General features: G+C 45.8%; 1 protein-coding gene across 1 annotated transcript in view; it reads right to left on the reverse strand.

Annotated features, from left to right (window-relative positions):
• Window positions 1–13,213: 13,213 nt before the first annotated feature.
• The window catches only part of CDYL (chromodomain Y like), a 133,728-nt gene continuing 122,124 nt past the window's right edge, over window positions 13,214–24,817 (reverse strand). The window contains exons 4-7 of the mRNA XM_081245388.1: window positions 23,564–23,736; window positions 18,145–18,355; window positions 14,404–14,547; window positions 13,214–13,569 (exon numbers count right to left, since the gene is read on the reverse strand). Of these exons, the coding sequence (XP_081101514.1) occupies window positions 13,411–13,569; window positions 14,404–14,547; window positions 18,145–18,355; window positions 23,564–23,736 (687 nt within the window). The 3' untranslated portion in view covers window positions 13,214–13,410. The remainder of the gene's footprint in view (window positions 13,570–14,403; window positions 14,548–18,144; window positions 18,356–23,563; window positions 23,737–24,817) is intronic.

Consider the following 24,817-nt stretch of genomic DNA (forward strand, 5'->3'; position numbering starts at 1 on the left):
TTTAGGTTTTCTGCCCATTTTTGGATTGGGTTGTTTGTATCTTTAATATTGAGCTGCATGAGCTGTTTATATATTTTGGAGATTAATCCTTTGTCCATTGATTCATTTGCAAATATTTTCTCCCTTTCTGAGGGTTGTCTTTTCATCATCTTTATGGTTTCCTTTGCTGTGAAAAAGCTTTGAAGTTTCATTAGGTCCCATTTGTTTATTTTTGTTTTTATTTCCATTAATGTAGGAGGTGGGTCAAAAAAGATCTTTCTGTGGTTTATGTCAGAGTGTTCTCCTATGTTTGCCTCTAAGAGTTTTATAGTGTGTGGTCTTACATTTAGGTCTCTAATCCATTTTGAGTTTATTTTTGTGTATGGTGTTAGGGAGTGTTCTAATTTCATTCTTTTACATGTAGCTGTCCAGTTTTCCCAGCACCACTTATTGAAGAGACTGTCTTTTCTCCATTGTATATCTTTGCCTCCTTTGTCATAGATTAGTTGACCATAAGTGCGTGGGTTTATCTCTGGGCTTCCTATCTTGTTCCATTGATCTATGTTTCTGTTTTTGTGTCAGTACCATATTGTCTTGATTACTGTAGATTTGTAGTATTGTCTGAAGTCAGGGAGTCTGATTCCTCCAGCTCCGTTTTTTTCCCTCAAGACTGCTTTGGCTATTCGGGGTCTTTTGTGTCTCCATACAAATTTTAAGGTGATTTGTTTTAGTTCCATAAAAGATGCTATTGGTAATTTGATAGGGATTGCATTGAATCTGTAGATTGCTTTGGGTAGTATAGTCATTTTCACAGTATTGAGTCTTCCAATCTAAGAACATGGTATATCTCTCCATCTGTTTGTATCATCTTCAGTTTCTTTCATCAATGTCTTTTTTTTAAATTTTTTAATTAGTTTCTGCTTTATAACAAAGTGAATCAGTCATACATATACATCTGTTCCCTCATCAATGTCTTATAGTTTTCTGCATACAGGTCTTTTGTCTCCCTAGGTAGCTTTATTCCTAGGTATTTTATTCTTTTTGTTGCAATGGTAAATGGGAGTGTGTCCTTAATTTCTCTTTCAGATTCTTCATCATTAGTGTATAGGAATGCAAGAGATTTCTGTGCATTAATTTTGTATCCTACTTTACCAGATTCATTGATTAGCTCTAGTAGTTTTCTGGTGGCATCTTTAGGATTCTCTGTAGTATCATGTCATCTGCAAAGGGTGACAGCTTTACTTCTTTTCGAATTTGTATTCCTTTTATTTCTTTGATTGCTGTGTGGCTAGGACTTCCAAAACTGTTGAATTATAGTGGTGAGAGTGGACATCCTTGTCTTGTTCTTGATCTTAGAGGAAATGCTTTCAGTTTTTCACCATTGAGAATGATGTTTGCTGTGGGTTTGTTGTATATGGCCTTTATTATGTTGAGGTAGATTCCCTCTATGCCCGCTTTCTGGAGAGTTTTTATCATAAATGGATGTTGAATTTTGTCAAAAGGTTTTTCTGCATCTGTTGAGATGATCATATTGTTTTTCTCCTTCAATTTGTCAATATGGTGTATCACATTGATTTTCATATATTGAGGAACCTTTCATCCCTGGGATAAATCCCACTTGATCATTGTGTATGATCCTTTTAATGTGTTGTTGGATTCTGTTTGCTAGTATTTTGTTGAGGATTTTTGCATCTATATTCATCAGTGATATTGGTCTGTAATTTTCTTTTTTTGTAGTATCTTTGTCTGGTTTTGGTATCAGGTTGATCGTGGCCTCATAGAATGAGTTTGGGAGTGTTCCTTCCTCCGCAATTTTTTGGAAGAGTTTGAGAAGGATGGGTGTTAGCTCTTCTCTAAATGTTTGATAGAATTCACCTGTGAAGCCATCTGGTCCTGGACTTTTGTTTGTTGGAAGATTTTAAATCAAAGTTTCAATTTAATTACTTGTGATTGGTCTGTTCATATTTTCTTCCTGGTTCAGTCTTGGAAGGTTATAACTTTCTAAGAATTTGTCCATTTCCTCCAGGTTGTCCATTTTATTGGCATAGAGTGGCTTTTAGGAGTCTCTTAGGATGCTTTGTATTTCTGTGGTGTCTGTTGTAACTTTTCCTTTTTCATTTCTAATTTTATTGCTTTGTGCCCCTCTGTCTTTTTCTTGATGAGTCTGGCTAATGGTTTATCAATTTTGCTTATCTTCTCAAAGCACCAACTTTTAGTTTTACTGATCTTTGCTGTTGTTTTGTTTCTATTTCATTTATTTCTACTCTGATCTGTTTGATTTCTTTCCTTCTACTGAACTTTGGGTTTTGTTTGTTCTTTCTCTAGTTCCTTTAGGTGTGAGGTTAGATTGTTTGAGATGTTTGTTTCTTGAGGTAGGATTGTATTGTTATAAACTTTCCTCTTAGAACTGCTTTTGCTGCATCTCATAGGTCTTGGATTGTCGTGTTTTCATGGTCATTTGTCTCCAGATATTTTTTGATTTCCTCGTTTGTTTCTTCAGTGATCTCTTGGATTTCTTCAGTGATCTCTTGGATTTAGTAACGTACTGTTTAGCCTCCATGTGTTTGTGTTTTTTACGTTTTTTTCCCCTGTAATTGATTTCTAATCTCATAGTGTTTTGGCCAGAAAAGATGCTTGATATGATTTCAGTTTTCTTAAATTTACTGAGGCTTGATTTGTGACCCAAGATATGATCTATCCTAGAGAATGCTCAGTGCACACTTCAGAAGAAAATGTAATCTGTTTTGGGATGGAATGTCCTATAAATATCAATTAAATCTATCTGGTCTATTGTGTCATTTAAAGCTTGTGTTTCCTTATTAATTTTCTGTCTGGATGATCTGTCCATTGGTGTAAGTGAGGTGTTAAAGTCCCCCACTATTATTTTGTTACAGTCGATTTCCTCTTTTATAGCTGTTAGCAGTTGCCTTATGTATTGAGGTGCTCCTATGTTGGGTGCATATATATTTATAATTGTTATATCTCCTTGTTGAATTGATCCCTTGACCATTATGTGGCGTCCTTCCTTGTCTCTTGAAACATTCTTTATTTGAGAGTCTCTTTTATCTGATATGAGTATTGCTACTCCAGCTTTCTTTTGATTTCCATTTGCATGGAATATCTTTTTCCATCCCCTCACTTTCAGTCTGTATGTGTCCCTAGGTCTGAAGTGGGTCTCTTGTAGACAGCATATATATGGGTCTTGTTTTTGTATCTATTCAGTGAGTCTGTGTCTTTTGGTTGGAGTATGTAACCCATTCACATTTAAGGTAATTATTAATATGTATGTTCCTATTACCATTTTTAAAATTGTTTTGGGTTTGTTTGTTAGATCCTTTTCTTCTCTTGTGTTTCCCACTTAGAGAAGTTCCTTTAGCATTTGTTGTAGAGCTGGTTTGGTAGTGGTGAATTCTCTTAGCTTTTCCTTTTTCTGTAAAGCTTTTGATTTCTCCATCGAATCTGAATAAAATCCTTGCCAGGTAAAATAATCTTGGTTGTACGTTCTTCCCTTTCATCACTTTAAGTATATCATGCCACTCCCTTCTGGCTTGTAGAGTTTCTGCTGAGAAATCAGCTGTTAACCTTATGGGAGTTCCCTTGTATGTTATTTGTCATTTTTCCCTTGCTGCTTTTAATAACTTTTCTGTGTCTTTAAATTTTGTCAAATTGATTACTATGTGTTTTGGCATGTGTCTCCTTGGGTTTATCCTGCCTGGGACTCTCTGCACTTCCTGGACTTGGGTGGCTATTTCCTTTCCCACGTTAGGGAAGTTTTCGACTATAATCTCTTCAAATATTTTCTCGGTCCTTTCTCTCTCTCTCCTCTTTCTGGGACCCCTCTAATGAGAATGTTGGTGCATTTAATATTGTCCCAGAGGTCTCTTAGGCTGTCTTCATTTCTTTTCATTCTTTTTTCTTTATTCTGTTCCATGACAGTGACTTCCACCATTCTGTCTTCTAGGTCACTTATCCATTCTTCTGACTCAGTTATTCTGCTATTGATTCCTTCTAGTGTATTTTTGATTTCACTTATTGTATTGTTCACGTCTCTTTGTTTGTTCTTTAATTCTTCCAGGTCTTTGTTAAACATTTCTTGCATCTTCTAGATCTCTGCCTCCATTCTTTTTCTGAGGTCCTGGGTCATCTTCACTATCATTATTCTGAGTTCTTTTTCTGGAAGGTTGCCTATCTTCATTTAGTTTTTCTGGGGTTTTATCTTGTTCCTTCATCTGGTACATAGGTCTCTGCCTTTTCATTTTGTCTCTCTTTCTGTGAATGTGGTACTGATTCCTTCTTAAGTGTTTGATAGAATTCATGAGTGGAGCCGTTTGGTCCAGGCCTTTTCTTTGTGGGAAGTTTTTGATTACTGACTCAGTCTTTTGACTTGTTATAGGTGTATTCAAGTTGTCTCTTGCTTGAGTCAGTTTCAGTCCTTTGGTTCTTTCTAGGAATTAGCCCATCTCACTCACTCATCTAGTTTGTTGGCGTGTACAGGTGCTCATAGTGCTGCCTTATGTTCCTTTTATTTCTGTAAGTTTGGTATTACTGTCCTCTCTCACGCCTGCTATTACTAATTTGAGTATTTTTTCCTTAATCAGTCTAATTTTTTCAAAGAACTAACATTTGGTTTACTTGATTTTTCTCTATGTTTATATTCTCCATTTTACTTATTTCTGCTCTAATCTTTAATCAGTCTAATTTTTTCAAAGAACTAACATTTGGTTTACTTGATTTTTCTCTATGTTTATATTCTCCATTTTACTTATTTCTGCTCTAATCTTTGTTTCATTTCCTTCCTTCTGCTTGCTGTGGGTTTAGTATGCTCTTCTTTTTTCTAGTTTAAGGTGTAATGTTATTGACTTAATCTGTTTACTTTTCTTTTTTTTTTTTTTTTTTTTGCATTACGTGGGCTTCTCACTGCTGTGGCCTCTCCCGTTGCGGAGCACAGGCTCTGGACGCGCAGGCCCAGCAGCCATGGCTCACGGGCCTAGCCGCTCCGCGGCATGTGGGATCTTCCCACACCGGGGCACGAACCCGTGTCCCCTGCATCGGCAGGCGGTCTCTCAACCACTGCGCCACCAGGGAAGCCCTACTTTTCTTTTTAACATAGGTGTTTTGTTATAATTTATTGAATGTTTTTCACTTTCATTTATCTCTGAATATTTTCTAATTTCTCTTGTAAAAGTTTTATTCTTTGTTTAGGAATTTAACCTTTTAATGTCCTCTTATTTTTTACTTTCCTAAATTTGTTATTGATATCTAATTTCATTCCATTGTGGTTGAAGGACATAGTTTGTATGACTTCAATCCTTTTTAAGTTCAGTTTTAGAATATGACATAAAATTTAGGGGGAAATAGGAATTAATATTAAAACTCATTAGACCTTAGCCTTTGTTTAGTACAGGCATTTGTTTAAAAAAACAAGTCACCTAAGGATATAATATGGCTCTAAGATCATAAAGTCAACTTTTAGAAAAGTTTAGTCTTTCAATCACAGCAAAACCAATGTTCAAATCATCCACTGCCATTTTTACCCAGCAGATATTTGTCTGTATCTTCAGAGACACCATCATAATGTTCCCTGGAGGACAGGGAGGAGTTTTCTGGAATGTTGTCAGTCCTTCCCCTGTTGCCAAGCAGTGAAGCTGTTTATTTATTTATTTTTTTTATAGAGGGGTGATTTTTTTTAAATTAATTTTTTTTGGCTGCGTTGGGTCTTTGTTTCTGTGCACGATCTTCCTCTAATTGCGGCAAGTGGGGGCTACTCTTCGTTGTGGTGCGTGGGCTTCTCATTGTGGTGGCTTCTCTTGTTGTGGAGCACGGCTCTAGGCACGTGGGCTCAGTAGTTGTGGCTCACGGGCTCTAGAGCACAGGCTCAGTAGTTGTGGCATGTGGGCTTAGTTGCTTCGTGGCATGTGGGATCTTGCCAGACCAGGGCTCGAACCCGTGTCCCCTGCATTGGCAGGCGGATTCTTAACCACTGTGCCACCAGGGAAGCCCTGTGGGGTGATATTTTATTTTCATTTTTTAAATTGAGGTATAGTTGATTTACAATATTATATAAGTTTCATGTAGACAACATAGTTATTTATAAATTTAAATGTTTAAATAACTTCACTTATAGTTATTATAAAATTGGGTATATTCCCTGCACTGTACAATATATCCTTGTAGTTTATTTTATACATAGTAGTTTGTGCCTCTTAAACCCCTACCCCTATCTTGCCCCTCTCCCCACTGGTAACCATTAGTTTGTTCTCTATATGTGTGAGTCTGTTTCTTTTGTTATGTTAACTAATTTGTTTTATTTTTTAGATTCCATATATAAGTGATATCCTATAGCATGTCTTTCTGTCTTATTTCACTAAGCATAATGACCTCCAGGTTGTTGCACATGGCAAAATTTCATTCTTTTTTATGGCTGAGTAGTAGTTCATTATATGCTGATACCACATCTCCTTTATCCAGTCATCTGTTGATGGACACTTAGGCTGCTTTCATACCTTGGCTGTTATAAACAATACTGCTGTGAACATTGGAGTGCATGTGTCTTATCCAGTTAGTTTTTTCATTTTCTTTGGATATATACCCAGGAGTGGAATTGCTGGATCATATGGTTGTTCTATTTTTAGTTATTTGAGGAACCTCCATACTTTTTTCCGTGGTGGCTGTACCAATTTACATTCCCACCAGCAGTGTATCGGGGTTCCCTTTTCTCCACATCTTCACCAACATTTGTTATTAGTCTTTTTTTATTTTTGGTTGTGCCATGTGGCATATGAGATCCTAGTTCCCTGACCCAAGGGTTGAACCGGTGCCCTCTGCAGTGGAAGTGTGGAGTCTTACCCACTGGACTGCCAGGGACATCCCTTAATGGTCTTTTTGATGATAGCCATTCTGACAGGTGTGAGATGATATCTCATTATGGTTTTGATTTGCATTTTTCTGATTAACGATATTGAGCATCTTATGTGCCTGTTGGCCATCTGTATGTCTTCTTTGGAAAAATATCTGCTCAGGTCTTCTGCCCATGTTTTAAATTGGGTTGTTTATATTTTTGATGTTGAGTTGTCCAAAATACATAAAAAGTTCATACATTAACCCCTTATCGATCATACCATTTTCAAATAATTTCTCCCATTCCTTTTGGTTGTCTTTTCATTTTGTCAATGATTTCCTTTGCTCTGCAAAAGCTTTTAAGTTTAATTAGGTCCCATTTGTTTACTTTTACTTTTGTTTCCGTTGCCTTAGGAGACAGATCCAGAAAATATATTGCTATGATTCATGTCAAAGAGTGTTCTGCCTGTGTTTTCTTCTAAGAGCTTTATGGTTTCTGATCTTACGTTTAGGTCTTCAATCCATTTTGAGTTTACTTTTGTATATGGTGTTAGGAAATGTACTAATTTTATTCTTTTATGTGTAGCTGTCCAGTTTTTCCCGCACCAGTTATCGAAGAGACTGTCTTTTCTCCACTGTATATTGTCTCCTTTGTCATAGGTTAATTGACTGTAAGTGCGTGGGTTTATTTCTGGGCTCTCTATTCTGTTCCATTGATCTAGGTGTCTGTTTCTGTGCCAGTACCATACTGTTTTGATTACTGCAGCACTGTATAGTCTGAAGTCTATTACAATTCTTCCAATTCTGTCCTCCTTTGTCAAGATTGTTTTGGCTATTGAGGATCTTTTTGTGTTTCTATACAAATTTTAAAATTATTTGCTCTAGTTCTGTGAAAAATATCATTGGTATTTTGATAGGGATAGCGTTGAACATGTAGATTGCCTTGGGTAATATGGTCATTATAACAATATTCTTTACATCCATGAATATGATGTATCTTTCCATATGTTTGTGTCATCTTCATTTTCTTTCATCAGTATCTTATAGTTTTCTGAGTACAGGTCTTTAGGTTCCTTAGGTAGGTTTATTACTAGGTATTTTATTCTTTCCTGATGCAGTTGTACATGGAATTGTTTCCTTAATTTCTCTTCCTGATAGTTCATTGGGTGTATAGAAATTCAACAGATTTCTGTGTATTAATTTTGTATTAATTACAAATTTACTGAGTTCATTGATGAGTGCTAGTTTTCTGGTGGTGTCCTTAGGATTTTCTATGTATAGTATCATGTAATCTGCAAAGAATGACAGTTTTACTTCTTCCTTTCCAATTTGGATTCCTTTTACTTTTTTTTTCTTGTGTGAGTGCTGTGGCTAGGACTTCCAATACTCTGTTGAATAAAAGTGGCAAGAGTGGGCATCCTTGTCTTGTTCCTGATCTTAGAGAAAATGCTTTCAACTTTTTACCACTGAATATAATGTCAGCTGTGGGCTTATCATATATGGCCTTTATTATGTTGAGGTATGTTCCCTCTATACCCACTTTCTGGAGAGTTTTTATCATAAATGAATGTTGAATTTTATCAAGTGCTTTTTCTTCCTCAATTGAGATGATCATATGGTCTTTATTGTTTAATGTGGTGCATAACATTGATTAATTTGTGGACATTGAAAAATTCTTGCATCCCTGGATTAAATCCCACTTGATCATGGTATGATCCTTTTTATTTATTTATTTATTTTTGGCGGTACGTGGGCCTCTCACTGCTGTGGCCCCTCCTGCTGCAGAGCACAGGCTCATTGGCCATGGCTCACGGGCCCAGCCGCTCCGTGGCATGTGGGATCTTCACGGACCGGGGCACGAACCTGTGTCCCCTGCATCAGCAGGCGGACTCTCAACCACTGCACCACCAGGGAAGCCCAGTATGATCCTTTTAATGTAGTTGCATTTGGTTTGCTAATATTTTGTTTAGGATTTTTGCATGTATGTTAATCAGTGATATTGGCATGTAACTTTCTTTTTTTGTGGTATCTTTGTCTAGTTTTGGTATCAAGGTGATGCTGGACTCACAGAATGAGTTCAAAAGTGTTCCTTCTTCTGCAATTGTTTTGGAATAGTGTGAGGAGGATAGGTGTTAAGTGTTTTTTTTAATGTTTGGAAGAATTCACCTGTGAAGCCATTTGGTCCTGGACTTTTGTTTGGGAGGCTTTTTAAAAGTTACTGATTCAATTTCATTACTGGTAATTGGTCTGTTCATAGTTTCTATTTCTTTCTGGTTCAGTCTTGGGAGGTTGTACATTTCTAGGAATTTGTCAATTTCCTCAAGGTTGTCCATTTTATTGGGATATAACTATACAGTATAGTACATACTATAGTTCGTAGTAGTCTGTTATCCTTTTGTGTTTATGGTATCGGTTGTAACTTCTCTTTTTTCATATCTGATCTTCTTGATTTGGGCCCTGTCTTTTTTTCTTAATGAGTCTGCCTAAAAGGTTTATGAATTTTGTTTTAAAAGAACTAGCTCTTAGTTTCACTGATCTTTTCTATTGTTTTTTTTCCTCTACTTCATTTATTTTATGATTTCTTTCTTCTGCTAACTTTGGGTTTTCTTTGTTCTTTTTCTAGTTCCTTTAGGTGTAAGGTTAGGTTGTTTGAGATTTCTCGTTTCCTGATGTAAGATTGTATCGCTATGAACTTCCCTCTTAGAGCTGTGTCCCATAGATTTTTGGATCATTGTTATTATTTTCATTTGCTAGTGGGCCGAACCGGGGCCCAGCTGGTCCCAGGACAGCCGCTGGCCTGCTGGTGAGTGTGCTGAGTCTGCAGGTTGAGGGGCTGTGGATGTCCTGTGTCTAGGTCTGCCTGCTGATGGGTGGTCCTGAGGCTTGCTGGTGAGCGGGGCTGGGGATTCTGGGGCCGGTACCTGGCCACTGATGGGTAGAGATGGGCCTTGGGGTCTCTGGCCGCAGGGCCCTGGGTGTCTGTGTAGTGCCCGTGTGCTGGCGTGTGGGGCTGGGTCCTGGGCCCTCTGGAGGGGCAGGGCCGTGTCCAGGGATGGCTGTGGGCTCAAGGGGGTCTTAAGGCAGCCTGTGTGTGCACCCAGTTAGTCGCGTGGCCTGACGCACCTCAGTCCTGGTGCCTGCAGGCTGGTGGGGGGGAGGGGCTGGGTCCTGAGGCCAGTAAGCTGGAGGGAGATCCAAAGTGTCACTTGCCATCACCAGGGCCCTCGTGAGGTTTCGTGTGGTCGGTCCGTTAAGAGTGAAGTCTATTTCCCCCGCCCTCTGGGACCCTTGAAAGCCCTGCTGCCCTCAAAGCCGAAGGTTCTAGGGGCTTGTGTTCCCGGCACAGACTCGCAGACTGAGGAGCCTGACGTGGGGCTCAGACCCGGTATCCTTTGGGAGCATCTCTGCAGCTGTGGTTCTCACGTTTGTGGGTGGCCCGCTTGGGGTGTGGGACTCGACGACGTCGCGACTCGGCCCTTCCTACCTGTGTCGCTCGTTCTTTGTATCTTCAGTTGTAGAAGATATTTTCTGGTAGGTTCTGGGCTTTTTCACTGATGGTGGTTCTGCAAGTAGTTTTGATTTTAGGCCTGACTGTGAGAGGGTGAGCTCAGGGTCTCCACTCCACTGTCCTGGCTGACCTCCTTGAGGATGTTTATTTCTACGTGTTAGCACAGAGATCGCTTGGTGAACTGGTCCAGCTCGTCCAAATGCAGAAGAGTTTGTGGACCATCAAAATTCTGGGGTAGGTCCAGCCTCTGCTTGAAAAAGCCCTAAATCCCGAGCTGCTCAGCAGCCTCAGTCAACCCCCCCACCCCCACCCACCACTTCCACGCACAGGATTGTGGGCTCCCAGGGTGCAGAATGGACTGGATTCTCCAGGCCAGCCTCCTGCCCATCCCCACTCCAGGCACAGAAGAGCCAAGCTACTTGTCCTGGGCCAAATACCCTAGATGCTTGAGTCTCAGCCCTGAGGTGCTGATTTAAATGGTTTTGTGGGCATCCAGAGTTTTCCAGGCTTTCCAGATGATTCTAATATGCAACAAAGTCCGGCAGCCACCGCTTTGCACTCCCCATGGCCCGTTTCTACTTCAGTTTGGTGTTGGTGAGTCAGGGTGCTGGGGGCGGAGCGGTGGCGTCTGGGGAGCATTAGCTGCTCCTGGGCCCAGACACTCACAGGCTCTGTGATGCTGAGCGAGCCCTTGCCCCTTCTGAGCCTGTTTCCTCACGTATAAAGTTGAACAAGTGGGCTTCCCTGGTGGCGCAGTGGTTAAGAATCCACCTGCCAATGCAGGGGACACGGGTTTGAGCCCTGGTCTGGGAAGATCCCACAGGCTGCGGAGCAACGCAGCCCGTGTTCCACAACTACTGAGCCCGTGTGCCTAGAGCCCATGCTCCGCAACAAGAGAAGCCACTGCAGTGAGAGGCCTACGCACTGCAATGAAGACCCAGTGCAGCCAAAAATAAATGATTAGCTTTTTAAAAAAAAAAATTTAACAGGTGCATGCAATGTCGCAGATTCACGATGTCACTCAAGTTCTGGGCTTTGCTCCAGGGCCTAAAGGCACTTGGAGGATTGTTTAATGTGCCTGGAGTCTCTCCCTTACCGTGGAGGGCAGGGCTGGGGAAAGCCGGTTACAGAAGGGACAGAAAGGTGACACAGAGGCCACCAGAGGGGCTGATCAGACTAGGCTTTGGAGGAAGATGAGGGCAGTGATGGACCCAGCAGACAAGAGCCCTGTGCCCCCCATTGTCCCTTTCTCGTGATGTGTGTCACTGCTGGGTAGATGCCAATTCTCTAACACACAGTTTCCTTCTCTTGCATATATATACCATTTGTTGGTATTAGTGTAAGCCAAGTGGAGGACGAGCAGGTTGGAGGCCCTGGCCCTGGCTCTCTGGGCTCCTGCTGGGCCTGGAGGCCCTCCCCCTCTTCTGCTCTCTGGCCAAGAGGGGCAGTGGGGTGGCCCTAGCCAGCTGCCCTCCACCTGCTTCTGGTTACATTGTGAGCGTGGGTTTCCCTTAAACTGTCAAATGTGACATGCCTGTGTGTATGTTTGACACAAAAAGTAAACGTCTCATGAGGAACTTCAGAAGTGAAGAATTATCAGAGAAACATTTTGAATGTGTTAAGAAATATTAGTTTTATTTAACCAGTTTTCACAGCTGAATATTTATTCTATAAAAACTTTACAGATTGTACAGTTTATATATAGTTCAAACTACTGAACGAAAAAAGTAGGTCCCACAGATGCAAAAATATGCACCAGCCAATCCATGGTAAAGGCAGATTTACACGCTGTACAGCTCTCCACGAGGCCGGGAGGTGGTCGGTTCTAAGTATAAACTTCAAAACTGTACAAAAATAAGGTTTTGATTTTATTTCGTTCTTCATACATTCAATATGATTGCAAGCTCAGAAGCCTACCGAACGATAGGCGTCTGGAATCAGGAATCAGTCCCCACTCCTGGCGGGAATGTGGACGTCTATTTACACAGGGCACTCTCGGACAGCATCCTGTACTTGGTATATCGTGTAGACATGAAAGCAGAGACCAAGAACATTAAACGTCGATATAAGGTAGTTCTTTCTCTTAAAAAGGAGTTTCTGCATTTAATAGTGTGCCAAAAGAATTTTAACTTATTAAATAAAATATATTCTAAGTGAACCTAAAAATTACACTTTATAAACATAAAAATACTTTATTTTTGGTGTAATACATCAATCATATCTGCAAATAGAAAACCAAAACTGTATATAAAGTAGTTCTCACCCAGTAACAAGAAGCACTTATACAGTTATTTTTTCAAATGGGTCAGAAAAACTAACTATAAACCCCCTATAACTCAGAGACCATATTTGCTATTCAGTGATTCGCTAATACTGCAGAACAAGCTTCCCCTATAGAGAGAGAGGCTTCTTCCTGTTAACTGGGTAAGAATCGGACACATTTAAGAAAGAGGCAGAAACAGCTGATTTCTCAGCGTGAAGCCTAGGCGTGTTTTCGTCTGGGGGTATATTCATCAGTGGGTGTTTAATCAGAAATACTTATCCTAAAAGAATAAGTCTTCCTTTCGATTGAGAGTTTTCCATCTCTGAGGTTTTGTACCTTCCTGGAGACAAGGGCATGCCTCAGATCTTTCCATATTTCTATTTGGGGGTGGGGCGGGGGTGGCGGGCTAACATTACTCTTTAGATTCTGTTTTCTAGAAGGAAAAAACAAGGAAAACAAACATTATTCCAGACTTTTCTGACACCCAAACCAGGAAAACACTTCTTTTTATACAGTACTAGCCAAAGGTAACAAAAAGTAGAGCCTCAAAGAGCAGCCCAGAGCTCACAATTATACTTTTATACTTGTGTGTGTATTAAGTATAAAATAATGACGTTTGGACAGAGGAGCTTTGTAGTTATTTATTTTAAAGTTACAGTACTTAAAACTCCTTGGTAATAAATAGCTTGGCTGTTTCAAGTCCTGCTTCCAAGCCTGAGCTCCACATGAACCTGTTTCAGGCTGTGAGGGTGGGTCCGCACCCCCGGGAGCCCCAGCCGGCCTGTGTGATGCGACTCCAGGGTCGTCTGGGGCAGCCTGGCCGTCAGAACTCATCTATCTTCCTCTGCAGGTACTTGAGCATGGAGTCCATGCCCTGGGCTGAGCCCCAGATCTTCTTCAGCACCTCGCACTCCCGCTCATTGGCCTGCTCCAGCTCCAGCTTCATGTTGCAGCGCACCAGGGCCTTGGATTCCTCCAGCACCTGCGCCAGACAATGAGCTGTGCGTTAGCGGGGACTGTGGATGCAAGTGCTGGCTCTGTGCTGCCCCCCAGCTTAAGGAGGCAGTTAGCAAACCTGAGGAGCCACCTGGTAAGAAGGTGACCAAACATCTCACGATACGTGTCAGGCCCCGATACAGGTATAATGTGTATCTCGTTCGCTGTGGATACTGGACAAATTCTCCACTTCAAAGGGCTGTTAAGCTAATTCACAACAGAGCTGTGCTCCTCTCCACTCCCCAGTCCTGCCCCAGCAGCGTGACCAGCCTTGGGCCTGAGCTACGGCTGCGGGGCCCTGCCCCCAGCGTGGACCCTGTCCATGCCTGGGATACTCATTGCGAATGCCTGCCCCGGGAGTTTTCTAACCTGAATTTAATTTCGGTAATGAGTTGTCAGATGCCAGGGACAGCTTAGATGGGAGTTGTGTCAGTTAATATGAAATAACACTTCACCCTGTAATTTGCTAAATGCAATTTTGCTAGAAGACTGTTACCCAGCACACTTATTAAACAAAAACCAAAGTCCACTGAGGGAGAAATAAGTGCGGTTGTACGAAAGGGCTTTGGAAGCAGTAAAGAACTTTAGAAACGTTGCTTTTTGCAGACTTTCACGGGACGCTTTTAAGTGACTGACTCTCAGCTTGAACTGCACTCCTTGGCTCCCCGGTGTCTGCAGAGGGAGGGCAAGGTCAGCAGAGGCCCGAGCCCGGCCTCCGCTGTCGCACATGGAGGCAGCTGTGGGCGCCCCCTGTGCGTGCCCTGCAGGGAAAGGTCGCGGTGAGAGCACTGACACGCGGAAGAGAAGGAACTGGACGTACGACTGGGTTACAGGAGGCAAGCTCCTTGATGCGGACCATGACTTCCTGGGTGAAGGTCCCAGGCCAGAACACCTGGGAGACCAGGCCTTTGCCGCACGCCTCCTGCGCCGTCAGCTTCCGTCCGCTGAGCAGCATTTCATTCGCCTGGAAGGAAGAAGAGCGGAGGGTGCGTGAGACGCGGGAGGTCGTGGACTGAAAACTCAGCCCCTGAAAGGTCAGACTGTGAGCGAGTAAGACACGGGAGGTGCCGTCAGCGGGGGAAGTAACCAGCGGCCGGCAAGCCTTCAAGAAGATGTAAAAGGAGGAACAGGATCTCCTGGACAGAACCAAGGAATCTAAGTTAAAGGAGGTCTCTCTGCTATAGATCTGAAGTTACTGGCCTGTCCCTCCCCGCCTGCCGCCGCCCAGTGCCAGCCATTCCCACGTGTGGACTCATTCAACACACAAACCGGTTTCCCAGGCACCTGAGGCGTAAGCAAGGCTAATGGCAATGTGTGGTTTTAGGGACCTGCACCAGGCACAGACCTGCTGTGCCACGTTTCCTATGTCAGAGGCCAACGCCTGACTGTCCTCAACACACCGAGCCAGGTTCTAAGGGCGGGGATGTTTCTGCTGCAGCATAACTGGGCAGCCACACCTAACATCCACATGGTAAAAATGAACTCTGCAGGACCTGGATGACCACTTAGTCTGCTTAAGAGGGTCTGACCACAGTTACTTCATAGGACTTGATGGAAGAAGTTCACATCTGCAGATGTTAAAATCAATTTCATACACGTTTTTTAAAAACTTGGTCATGGACTTAGGTCACTTTCAGGTCTCAACACAACATGTATGATTTTATCTCATTCGAACGACAGGCTCGGATGCTGCAATGAGGAGAAAGGAGAGAATCCATCTGAAAGAAACCTCACCCTGTTCTGGTGTGACAATTTCCTCTCCGTAGTTTAGCCTGAAGACTGATGGTCATGAAGGAGACTTGACCACGAGCTTCTAGGCTCTGGTAAAACATACTTTTTTCCAGAAGAGGTAAAACCCTTATGAAAGGCCCTGCTGTTACTGAGACGTCTCAGCTGACAGACCCGTGCACCTCCTGGAAACCACCGGTGAGGCTGGAAAGCAGATGCCTGCGGATCTCCTGGCCTTTCAACGTAGGGTGGGGAGCCAGGTCCCGTTTCCTAGCTCATGTTTCTATGCACTCCACTGCATCGTGCAGACAAGACCACAAGCCAGTCACTGAGCGTGGAGCACGTTCTCAAGACCGACTTGAACCCCAGGGTCTGAGCTCGGATGGTGGACGCAGACACTGTGGGCCCTGGGCCGTCTGGAGTGGGAGGGACAGGGCGGGCAGCCTTCAACTCCTCGCCGTCACTTCCTTGAACCTTGTTTTCTACCACGTGGAGGTCCCCCCACCCCGTTTCTCCTTCCCTCTTCTGGACTCCAGACGGCCAGTCGTGAGCTGTCCTTGCTGCCTGGCTTCCTTTCCTTCGCGAGAACGAGCCTGTCCCTACTGGCCTTCCTACTCCGGGGGGCGGGATGGAGAGGGCAACGCGGGGCAGGTCTGCCCTGACCCACAGGGGAAGTGCAGACACCAGAGAGCGCAGTGCCTGGCCCTACACGGCTCCCCCGGGCAGGCCTGGTTTTGCGGGGGCATCCACCACGTGAACCTAGTGGCCGGTGCAGCCGCTGTCCTGCTGTACTTCCAGCCGGACACCAGGGCCGAGCTGCCAGGTCCTGAGGAGCCCAGCCGCCGGTCCTCACTCTGGCCTGGGACTGTGCCCCACCTGCAGGGCCTCGGGTGGCCCCAGACCAGAGACCCTCCTCATGCCGGCCTCGGGGTCCCCGGCCCAGCCCCGTCCCACCCCTCCTGGGGCTACCGGCCTGGTGGTCGGTGGGTGGACGTGCACTCTGAGAGGACGGGCACTGGCCTCTGCGTCCCTGCGGGCTGGGAAACAAGGGGTGGAGGCCAGCACGGCCGCGGCAACCCTCCCTTCCTTCCTGCTGATCCCAAGGGGTGCCATCTCCCCTCCTCGCAGCTCTGGGTGCAGCTGGTCCCAGAGGGGCCACAGCTGCCAGCAAAGGTCCTGCCAGCCTTCAAGCCATGACGGCTGCCCGGGCAGGCAAGGGGGGCAGGTGGCCCCCCAGAGCCACACGGTCCTCCCACCTGACTGCACCCATCCATGGACCAGGGCGGCGGGCACAGGGCCCAGTGTCCCCACCAGGATGGCCACTGAGGGCAGCTGGGGTGGGGGGGCTACAGCAGGAAGGGAGACGAGGGGGAGGGGCCCTGAGACCAGATGTGGCCACGGGGGCTGCGGCTTGTCCCACGTAACAACTACTCTTTTACACGTTCTGTTTGGGAGTGAGTTTACACTTATGGGGAGATGATAAAGCAGCACGGAGTGCCCCTGGGCCCCATCCCCCAGCTGTGCCCCATCCCCCAGCTGTGCCCCATCCCCCAGCTGTGCCTCACGGAACACCTCGCGATGACCAAAACCAGAAAATTACCATCAACACAAGGCTCTGACGACTGAGCCACGAACCCTCTGCCAATTGTGCCAGGTTTCCCCCCCAACGTCCTTTCTCTGACCCAGGACCCCTGCCCTGAGCTGTCAGGCCCCCTCCAGGCTGCAATTGTTTCTCGGCCTTTCAGCGAGTCGTCTGACCGGGCGCCCTGGAGGGTGCTGTGCGGTGTTTGCGGGCGGTGCCTGCTGCCAGGGCTGCTCCACTGTTACCCGGGTGCCCAGGACGCCTACTTCTCTCAACTGCAGTTACTCTTTTTCCACCATCACTGATGAGCGGATGCAACATCCTTTTCCTCGTCAGCTGGTGGCCCCCCCGAGGCAGCACCCGTCTCACCCTCCTCTGCGTCTCCCCCAGGAAGGGGGGGGAGTCCTGCACCCAGGCGTGCGGCCCTGCACACGGGCAGGAGGGGGTGGTGCCCAAGGGACATGGCTGTGCCGCCCAGATCTGGCTGCCCAGCTGCTGGAGACGGTCGGCACAGACGCCAGGAGCCCTGGGGACCCTCTGCTGCAGGGCGACACCACAGCCCGAGCTCAGAGACGACAGACACGGCAGCCAGCTACTCCAGCCCACAGCAGGGTGCGTGTCCCAGGCCACAGGTGCCCCAGAGCTCCCCGTGGGGGTGAAGCTCTGCAGGGCCCGGCCTCCCCCTCAGCGTCTGCGCCTGCAGCCCCAGGCCGGGACCCCAGCCCGTGCCCGATTACAGCTCAAGGAGTGAGGAACACAACGTGAACTTTCTACAACCCACAAGCTGCATCGCAAACTGTCGTTACTGGTGGATTCAACAGCTAAGCACCCCCGCACTACCCTGGGAAAGGCCCTCATCCTAAGCAGCTTTGCTCCTTCGTGCTTTCCCTTAAAAGTGCAGCTTTCAGGGTATTAGGCCAAGAACCTGTTGATTGCGAACTCTGGTTCGTCTGGGTCACAAACCGGGTGCTTACTACTCGTGGGTATCAGTGTTAATTACACAGAGACAGAGATTCCTCACGGCAGGAGGGCCTCTTCCATAAACAGTCTATGAACCAAACCATGAAAACCTTCCACGAGCTCCTGAATTAAGAGTGTGATTTCGTGATTTAAGAACAAGAGCTGAATTACAAGTGCATTTGATGCAAAGTCCCCCCCGAATGACACCTTGTATATATTTAGAAAAACACTAACCAAACTAGACTTCTTCAGGAAGTTTTCTAAGATGATTCTTTAAAAAGAGCTACTCACAGATGCTCCTCCCATAATCTTGGGAAACATCACGGTGGAACAGCCATCTGGACTCTGTCCGAAGGTAGTGTAGGGTGTTTGGAACCAAGCCTTCTCATTGGCCCAAACCACGTCACAGAGAGGCAGGATGGATGCTCCTAGTCCAATGGCTGGGCCATTTACGGCTACAATAATAGGCTTCTTAAACTGAATGAAAGTATTCACGAAGTTTCTAAAATGGAAAATAAATGGAGTTACTCAAAACCCTGCATATTTGAGCAACAGAAGAATCTATGGAACTCAGTACACCAAGATGTGACCTCTGGGGGCATCACCGTGACTGGAAATTCGCTGATGGCCTTCTCCCTGCTGCTGGGGGCCCTGGGTTTATGTACCCTGTGCTGCAAAGGCTTAACGGTGCCCTGGACGCCAGGCCAGGGTGGCTGTTGCCACAGGACCTGTGTGAATTCTGTGGGAACAACACAGTGGAAGGTGCTCCCCCTGATGGCAGGAGGAGCCCAGGTACCACAATAGGCTTCCGAGGACCAGTCCAGCAGCTCTCCCGGAGAAGGCCTGGCCTGGGGTCACTGTGGTAGCCTGGGCTGGGCAGGGATGCAGGGCCTGGGGTCAGGAACCCCAGGGTTCCAGCCCCCAGGTCTGGACTTGGTCTGTGATTTCAGACAGCTCACTGATTAACTGGAAACACAGATATTGCCTGAGTTTATACAGAACTAGATAGAATGAATTGGGGGACGTAGGAATGAGAAGCTCACAGGCTCGTGTGAGATGTGAGACCCGATGAGAGCATCGCACGGCCCGGACACAGGCCTGCACAGCTTCTCCTGCTGCGAGTTGGGGAGATGGCCAAGCAGGCCTCCCAGGACACAGAGGGTGTGGTTCTCACACGGCCCAGCCAACACTGTTGGGACCTGCTGGAGGGTCAGGCTGGGAAGGTGGGCTGCTCTGCCCTTTGGTTCAGGGCCAGATGGTGCATCTCCCTCCCCCACACTGGAAGCTAACTATGAGCAGAGGTCGTGTCTTGTGAAGACTTAACATGGTGAAGAGAAGGACAAACCCACCCAAAATGAATACAAGATAACGCCTTTAAGGCCAGCTATGTTCTAGATCAGAAGTCCAGAACTCCAAATTCTAAACCTGACGACCCCCAGCTTTAGGGCCAAAAACACCGGTCTGGGTGCTGCTCCCTACAATTCAGCAATTTAAAAATAAGGCAAATCTGTTCAGATCGTCTCTGAAAATCACAACTTAGCATCTAGCCTCCCCTCCTCCCCAAATCCTGACACGAAGGGTCATGTCTTCTTTGGATGGCGGGCGGGGGAGGTTTGGAGGGAGGGAGTGTGTGTAAAGTGGAGAGGACCCCAGAGTTTGGCAGCCTGCAAGCCTCACTCTGGGGACTCCTCTCAAAAGCCCCTGCAGTCAGCACAGGCCTCAGCCTCCCCCCAGGTTCTCAATCCCCCCCAAGGTTGGGGGGATTGAGAATTAGGCCACTCAAATGAATGAGCTGCAGAGACTTTTAACCGAGTGCCTGGGGTGCTGTTCGGAAGATCACACTGGGTTTTAAGGACGCAAAGAGCCAGACAACCTTTACAACAGGTCCCTGAAATAATCCTAGACCACGTGCATGAAGCTACTTCAGTTCTGCCACTTTTTGAGGATTCTGGGTCAACGAGTGACAGAAATGCATTTTCTATGCTCAGTTACCACTGACCCTTGCGAAGGTAACCGCTGTCTCCCTGGTTTAAAGCAGACGTTTTCCCCGAGTTGCCCCACATTCATCTGCTCCCGTGAACAGGGGCGAAGTGGAAGCTCTTTCAGTGCTGACATCTGGAAACCATGGATAGGATGGTAGCTTAACATGAAAGAGGTGATCAAAGCAATGTAATAAAGGGATTCTATAGAGAAAAGGTACAAGGAATGAATCCTCCTGCTCTATGTCAGTATAAAAGAAAAAAAATCTGCTAAAATACATATTGCAAAATCAGGCTGGAGAAATTGGAACTGAATTTTTCCCCCCTAAGATGATTTTATTTTTATTTTTGCTTGGATTGATAATCTAAGCCCGGGGCTCGTTCTGGGAGGAGTATGAATTAACCGCCTCACTCTGGAGTGAAGACCATCGCCCCTTCTCAGAGGACCCACTGCGCTATCTGATGAGCTCTGAGACGCCAGAGTGAGCACAGGCCACAGAGAAACTCCTCTCGTGTGAAAATAAAACCAAAAACCCCAAACAGAAGTTCACAGAACTACTTTTCTGTTTTGTAGAAACTTCCCTGAGCCAAGAAGGCTTAGCCACACAGCAGCCAGAGGCAGGAGCTGCCTTTGGGCCCCAGGATGGCTCTTGGGGGCCTGGCAGCCAGGGACCGTCTGTCCACTGCTTTGCGGGGTGTAAAGCAAGTGTATTTTAGAACTTAAAATGCATGAACGTTCAAGTGTGCTCAATGCAACATACTGAATTTAAACTTCAGTTTCCTCTGGATTACCTATTAATTGAGTGAAAGGCTGTGCTGGGAACAGCAGGGAAGGAAAGAGATTATATTTGCCACAAAAAGACTATTAAACAAAACCGGAATTCTCTCCATTCTTTCGAAGAACATCTACTACCCCACAGACCTCACCAAGTTAGAAAAGCACCTAAGAACAACAGTCTAGGAATTGTTTTGGGGAAACCAAGAACGGGCCTCTTAAGGGCCAGTTCACTGCCATTTCTCAACTGAGCTCCCCCTTCACGAGAGTGTCTGGAGCAGGACTGAATGGGGAAGAGGTCAGGTTCCAGGGGACGTTTCCTCTCTGGCTTTGTTCCCTCCCCAAATCTCTGCTCCTCTCACCCCCATTTGGGGAGAGGAGGCTCCTGGTCCTTCAGACCCGAAGCAGCAGCTGTTGGTCCCCAAAGACTGCAAAAGCCTAAGGTTATAAACTGATCCCTGATAACTCTGTTTTTATCACTAACGTGCTGAGTATTTTTGTTACAATTAATCTGCAAACTGGTTACTGCCAAGAATCCCAGCAACGGAATTAGCCCCTACAGATACTTAAGAATCTAATAGTTTAGACCTGACCTTCCTATTTCCCACCTTTCTTTCGGAAATTTGCTGTGATGTTCTTTGCCCAAAGTTTTAAGGAATTTGAGATGAGACACCACAGAAACAAGATACACGCAGTAATAGCTTTATGTGTATAAGCCAACCTTACACACATAAAAATGAATTTCAATGCAAATGAGTAAAGGTTAAGTCAATCTGGTGTAACTATTTTTGGATCCTGCCTGAGTGCATTCAGAAAAATTCACATTGGCAAAAATGTATCATTTAAAGAAGAACTGATTTCCTAAAGCAAGATTTGGCTTTCCCCTAGGATACCAGTTCAGCCTTTTGTGGGGAGTGAGGAGAGTCTGGAGTTTCTGAAATGGAGTGGGTGGCTGAAGAAAATAAGCATTGAAAGTTACCTAGAAGTTCAACACGTGAGATCGCTCTTGATCTATCCTTCCTCTACTTTGTCTAATCCCAACAATACAAGCCTTTGCCCCGCTCAAGGGCAACCCCACCCTGGAGGAGCGGGCCAGCAAGTTTATTAGTGGAACTCAGGGAACCGTCTACAGGGGGGAGTGAGCCAGAATGGAGGCGACAAATCCTGTCTTCTCACTCAGCAGAGCCCCCAAATCACACAGTCAGGTGGAAAGTCAGTGTGATCTTATGGAAAATACACAAAGTCACCACCTGAGGCATAAGCATCTGTATTTTAAAAATGAACATTAAGTTCCTGTAATTCATCCTGAAAGGGTGGGATGGGTCAATAATTAGGACTATCTACAAGTTATCCTAAAGTTACTGACGACTTGTCAAGGAATTACATGCATTGATCAAGCAGTTTACTTTGAAACTGAATAACAAGATGGTCCCATCTAGTACACTGCAAGTTTGAAATTACTTAGGAAGCCAGAAGCAATGCTTAATAAAATCAGATTATAAAATTTCAAACTATTTTTGGAAAAACAACTACCCTATGATAGCCTAAAAAATAGTAGTAATGTTCAAAAAGATTAACGAACAGATGATGCCTTGTGTACATGCACACATGTATATACAGTATGAGAAAACATTGAGAATTAGTAAAAATATTCTAAAAGGCCAAGGCAATGCCCTATAGTCCCAAGGTGTGGGGTTCCAGGGCTCCTCTGATGGGCTGTTTGGGGCTGCGTCCATCAGAACCATCTGGGGAGATCTTTTGGAGAGAGATGCCCCGCCTACTCCAGGCCAAGACAGGAAAAAGGCTTCCACCATCCTGCTGTGCAGCCCTCGAATGGTTTAGGGACCAGAAAGCCCAGTGCCCTCAGCGTCAGTGCTTAGAGTTGCAGCCACATGGGGCCCAATAATTATCAAAAGCAGCTCAACTTCAACTCTCCAAATAACTAAGAATTTTGGAGAAGATTCAACCAACGTTATTGCCACTTTGCAAGCCTGCATCTCTTTAAATGACAAAGACACACAAAGGGTTCTTTGGGGTCCCTTAGGGATATGACACTTCTAGGGAGGTAGGCAGGGCAGTACAATAGTCTTTCTGGCTGGTGACTGGGTTTCATTCACTTCAGATAAAACTAACCTCTGAAAAATCAGACACTTCTAATTATGCTTATAGTGATTAGCATGAAATATATACAAAATATGTACCTGCATATGCTTACTGCAGAATCATGTGGTTCTAAAGAAAGCTTCCTGCAACGTTGTGTTATAGGAGTAGAAAATCCGAAAACAGAGGAAATAGAAATGTCGGAAGTTATACTGCTAAATGGGAAAAGTTGCAAAACAACACACAATATAATTCCACTTATTTGATAGAAATAAAAATACATCTGTATTATTTGTGTGTGTGTGTGTGTGTGTATGGAATGTACATCTGAAAATGTTTGAAAAGGGTTGGGGAAGACATACAAACAAATAGTGGATGCCTTGCGGTGGGTCAAAGAAAGGGAACTCCGTGCATCTAGTTTTGTGTGTAGCTGGAACTCAGGATGAACTTGTGTGTTGTACTGAAACAAACCTTCTCATGTGATGTTATGGAACTAGTGTGTCATAAAGTCCAGCCGATTTATTTTAGAGTCAAGCAAATGGTAAGTTACCACGTGAAAGAGAGAGTGTCTTTATTCCAGGGCTGGCGGCAGAGCACATGGAGCGCGGACGGCCGAAACCCCCGCCACGTGCCACCCTGCGCTCTGCCCCTGGAGCGCCCCCCATCGAGCGTGTGCGGGGCTCCAGCCAACCTTGACGTGCGTCATCTGCTCAAGGCAAGTGGCCCACAGCAGAGACAGACCTGATCAACTCTGCTACCAGCGAGTCTCAGGGGAGGAGACGCTCGCAGGCCCGTCCAGACCCGCCCCATGGGGCCTGGGTCACGCTGGCGTTCACAGCGGACCAGGTGTGCTTACCTGATGGCCTCGGCCATCTTCGTGCTCTCTCTCTTCCGGTCGTCCGTCAGGCGCCGGATGAAGTAGATGAAGTCAAGGCCGCAGCAGAAGACGCTCCCCACGGCGCTGAGCAGCACCAGCTTGCTGTCGTCGGCGGCAGCCGTGCTCAGGGCGCCCTGCACTTCCTTCATCACCTGAAAGGCACCGGGAGTCACGGGCGCGAAGGGAACGCTAAGAGCATCTTATCACCGGACCATCTCGATCCACGCAAAGTGCATTTACAGCCTGATATGTTGCCTGTACCTACCAAGTAACTCGCAAGTTTCTTATTTTCTGAAACCAGGGATTGGGAATAACAGGGCCAGAGCATCATCACACGACACATTACGCACGGAGGATAACTCGAGGGACGTGTGAACCTGAGTTACTCAACGGTCCAGTCCTCGCGGCTCTCGGTGGGTGAGTTACGTATTATATCCCCTTGGCATTTCTACAGTTTGGACAGCAGGTGGCACATGCAACCAGTTCAAGCAAACGACTAGTTTGGTTTCATTTGACACCAGCCTCCATACTTGGGACAGAAACCCCAAGTTTAGTGCGTAAGGGTAATAAGTACAAGCACGTCAGCATGGAGGCATTTTAGAAGGGCACAAACCACTTAAAATGGCCTCTATGAAGGACTTACAAATAACCAATGGTCTAACGACATACCGGGGACCAGCCCTGAGCTAGCCTGTCCCGTGATCCTGGCCAGACACACTAGCTTTCTGTGGTTTGGTTTTCTCGTCCAGAAAAGGCTTGACCTAGCTGTTCACAAGCAGGAAACAACTACCAGAACTTACAATTTTAGGCATGATACAGTGCAGGTTCAAACACTTTCGATTTTAGATACTTCGCAGAACCAAGTTTATGAGCCTTTGCGAGCACCAGTCTCCCTCGATCCTGGGAAGCTACCTTTATCGGGTAGGATCGGTAACAAATGCATTAGCATCACTGCAGCTGTAAGTTCCACTACGTGGAGTGCTGGGACCGACAGGGAAGGATGGTGAGATACTCGGAAGGCTGGACCTGGGGCTCTTTAATCTCGTCTGAACAGAGAGCTCTGGGACCTGACGAAAGCTACAGGATGGCGTGTGCACACGCTTTACACGTGACTTCAGGGAGGCCCTCCGTCCCCCCTGATGGATGAAGAGCTCCTGGCCGGGAGGTGGAAGCACAGGGGCACCACCGCCACCTCCCTGTTCACGGCCAGAGCCCCGAGCACGAAGCCGGGCC

This window comes from Mesoplodon bidens, assembly GCF_964165515.1.
Source record: "Mesoplodon bidens genome assembly, chromosome: 10".
In the NCBI taxonomy this organism is placed as follows: Eukaryota; Metazoa; Chordata; class Mammalia; order Artiodactyla; family Ziphiidae; genus Mesoplodon; species Mesoplodon bidens.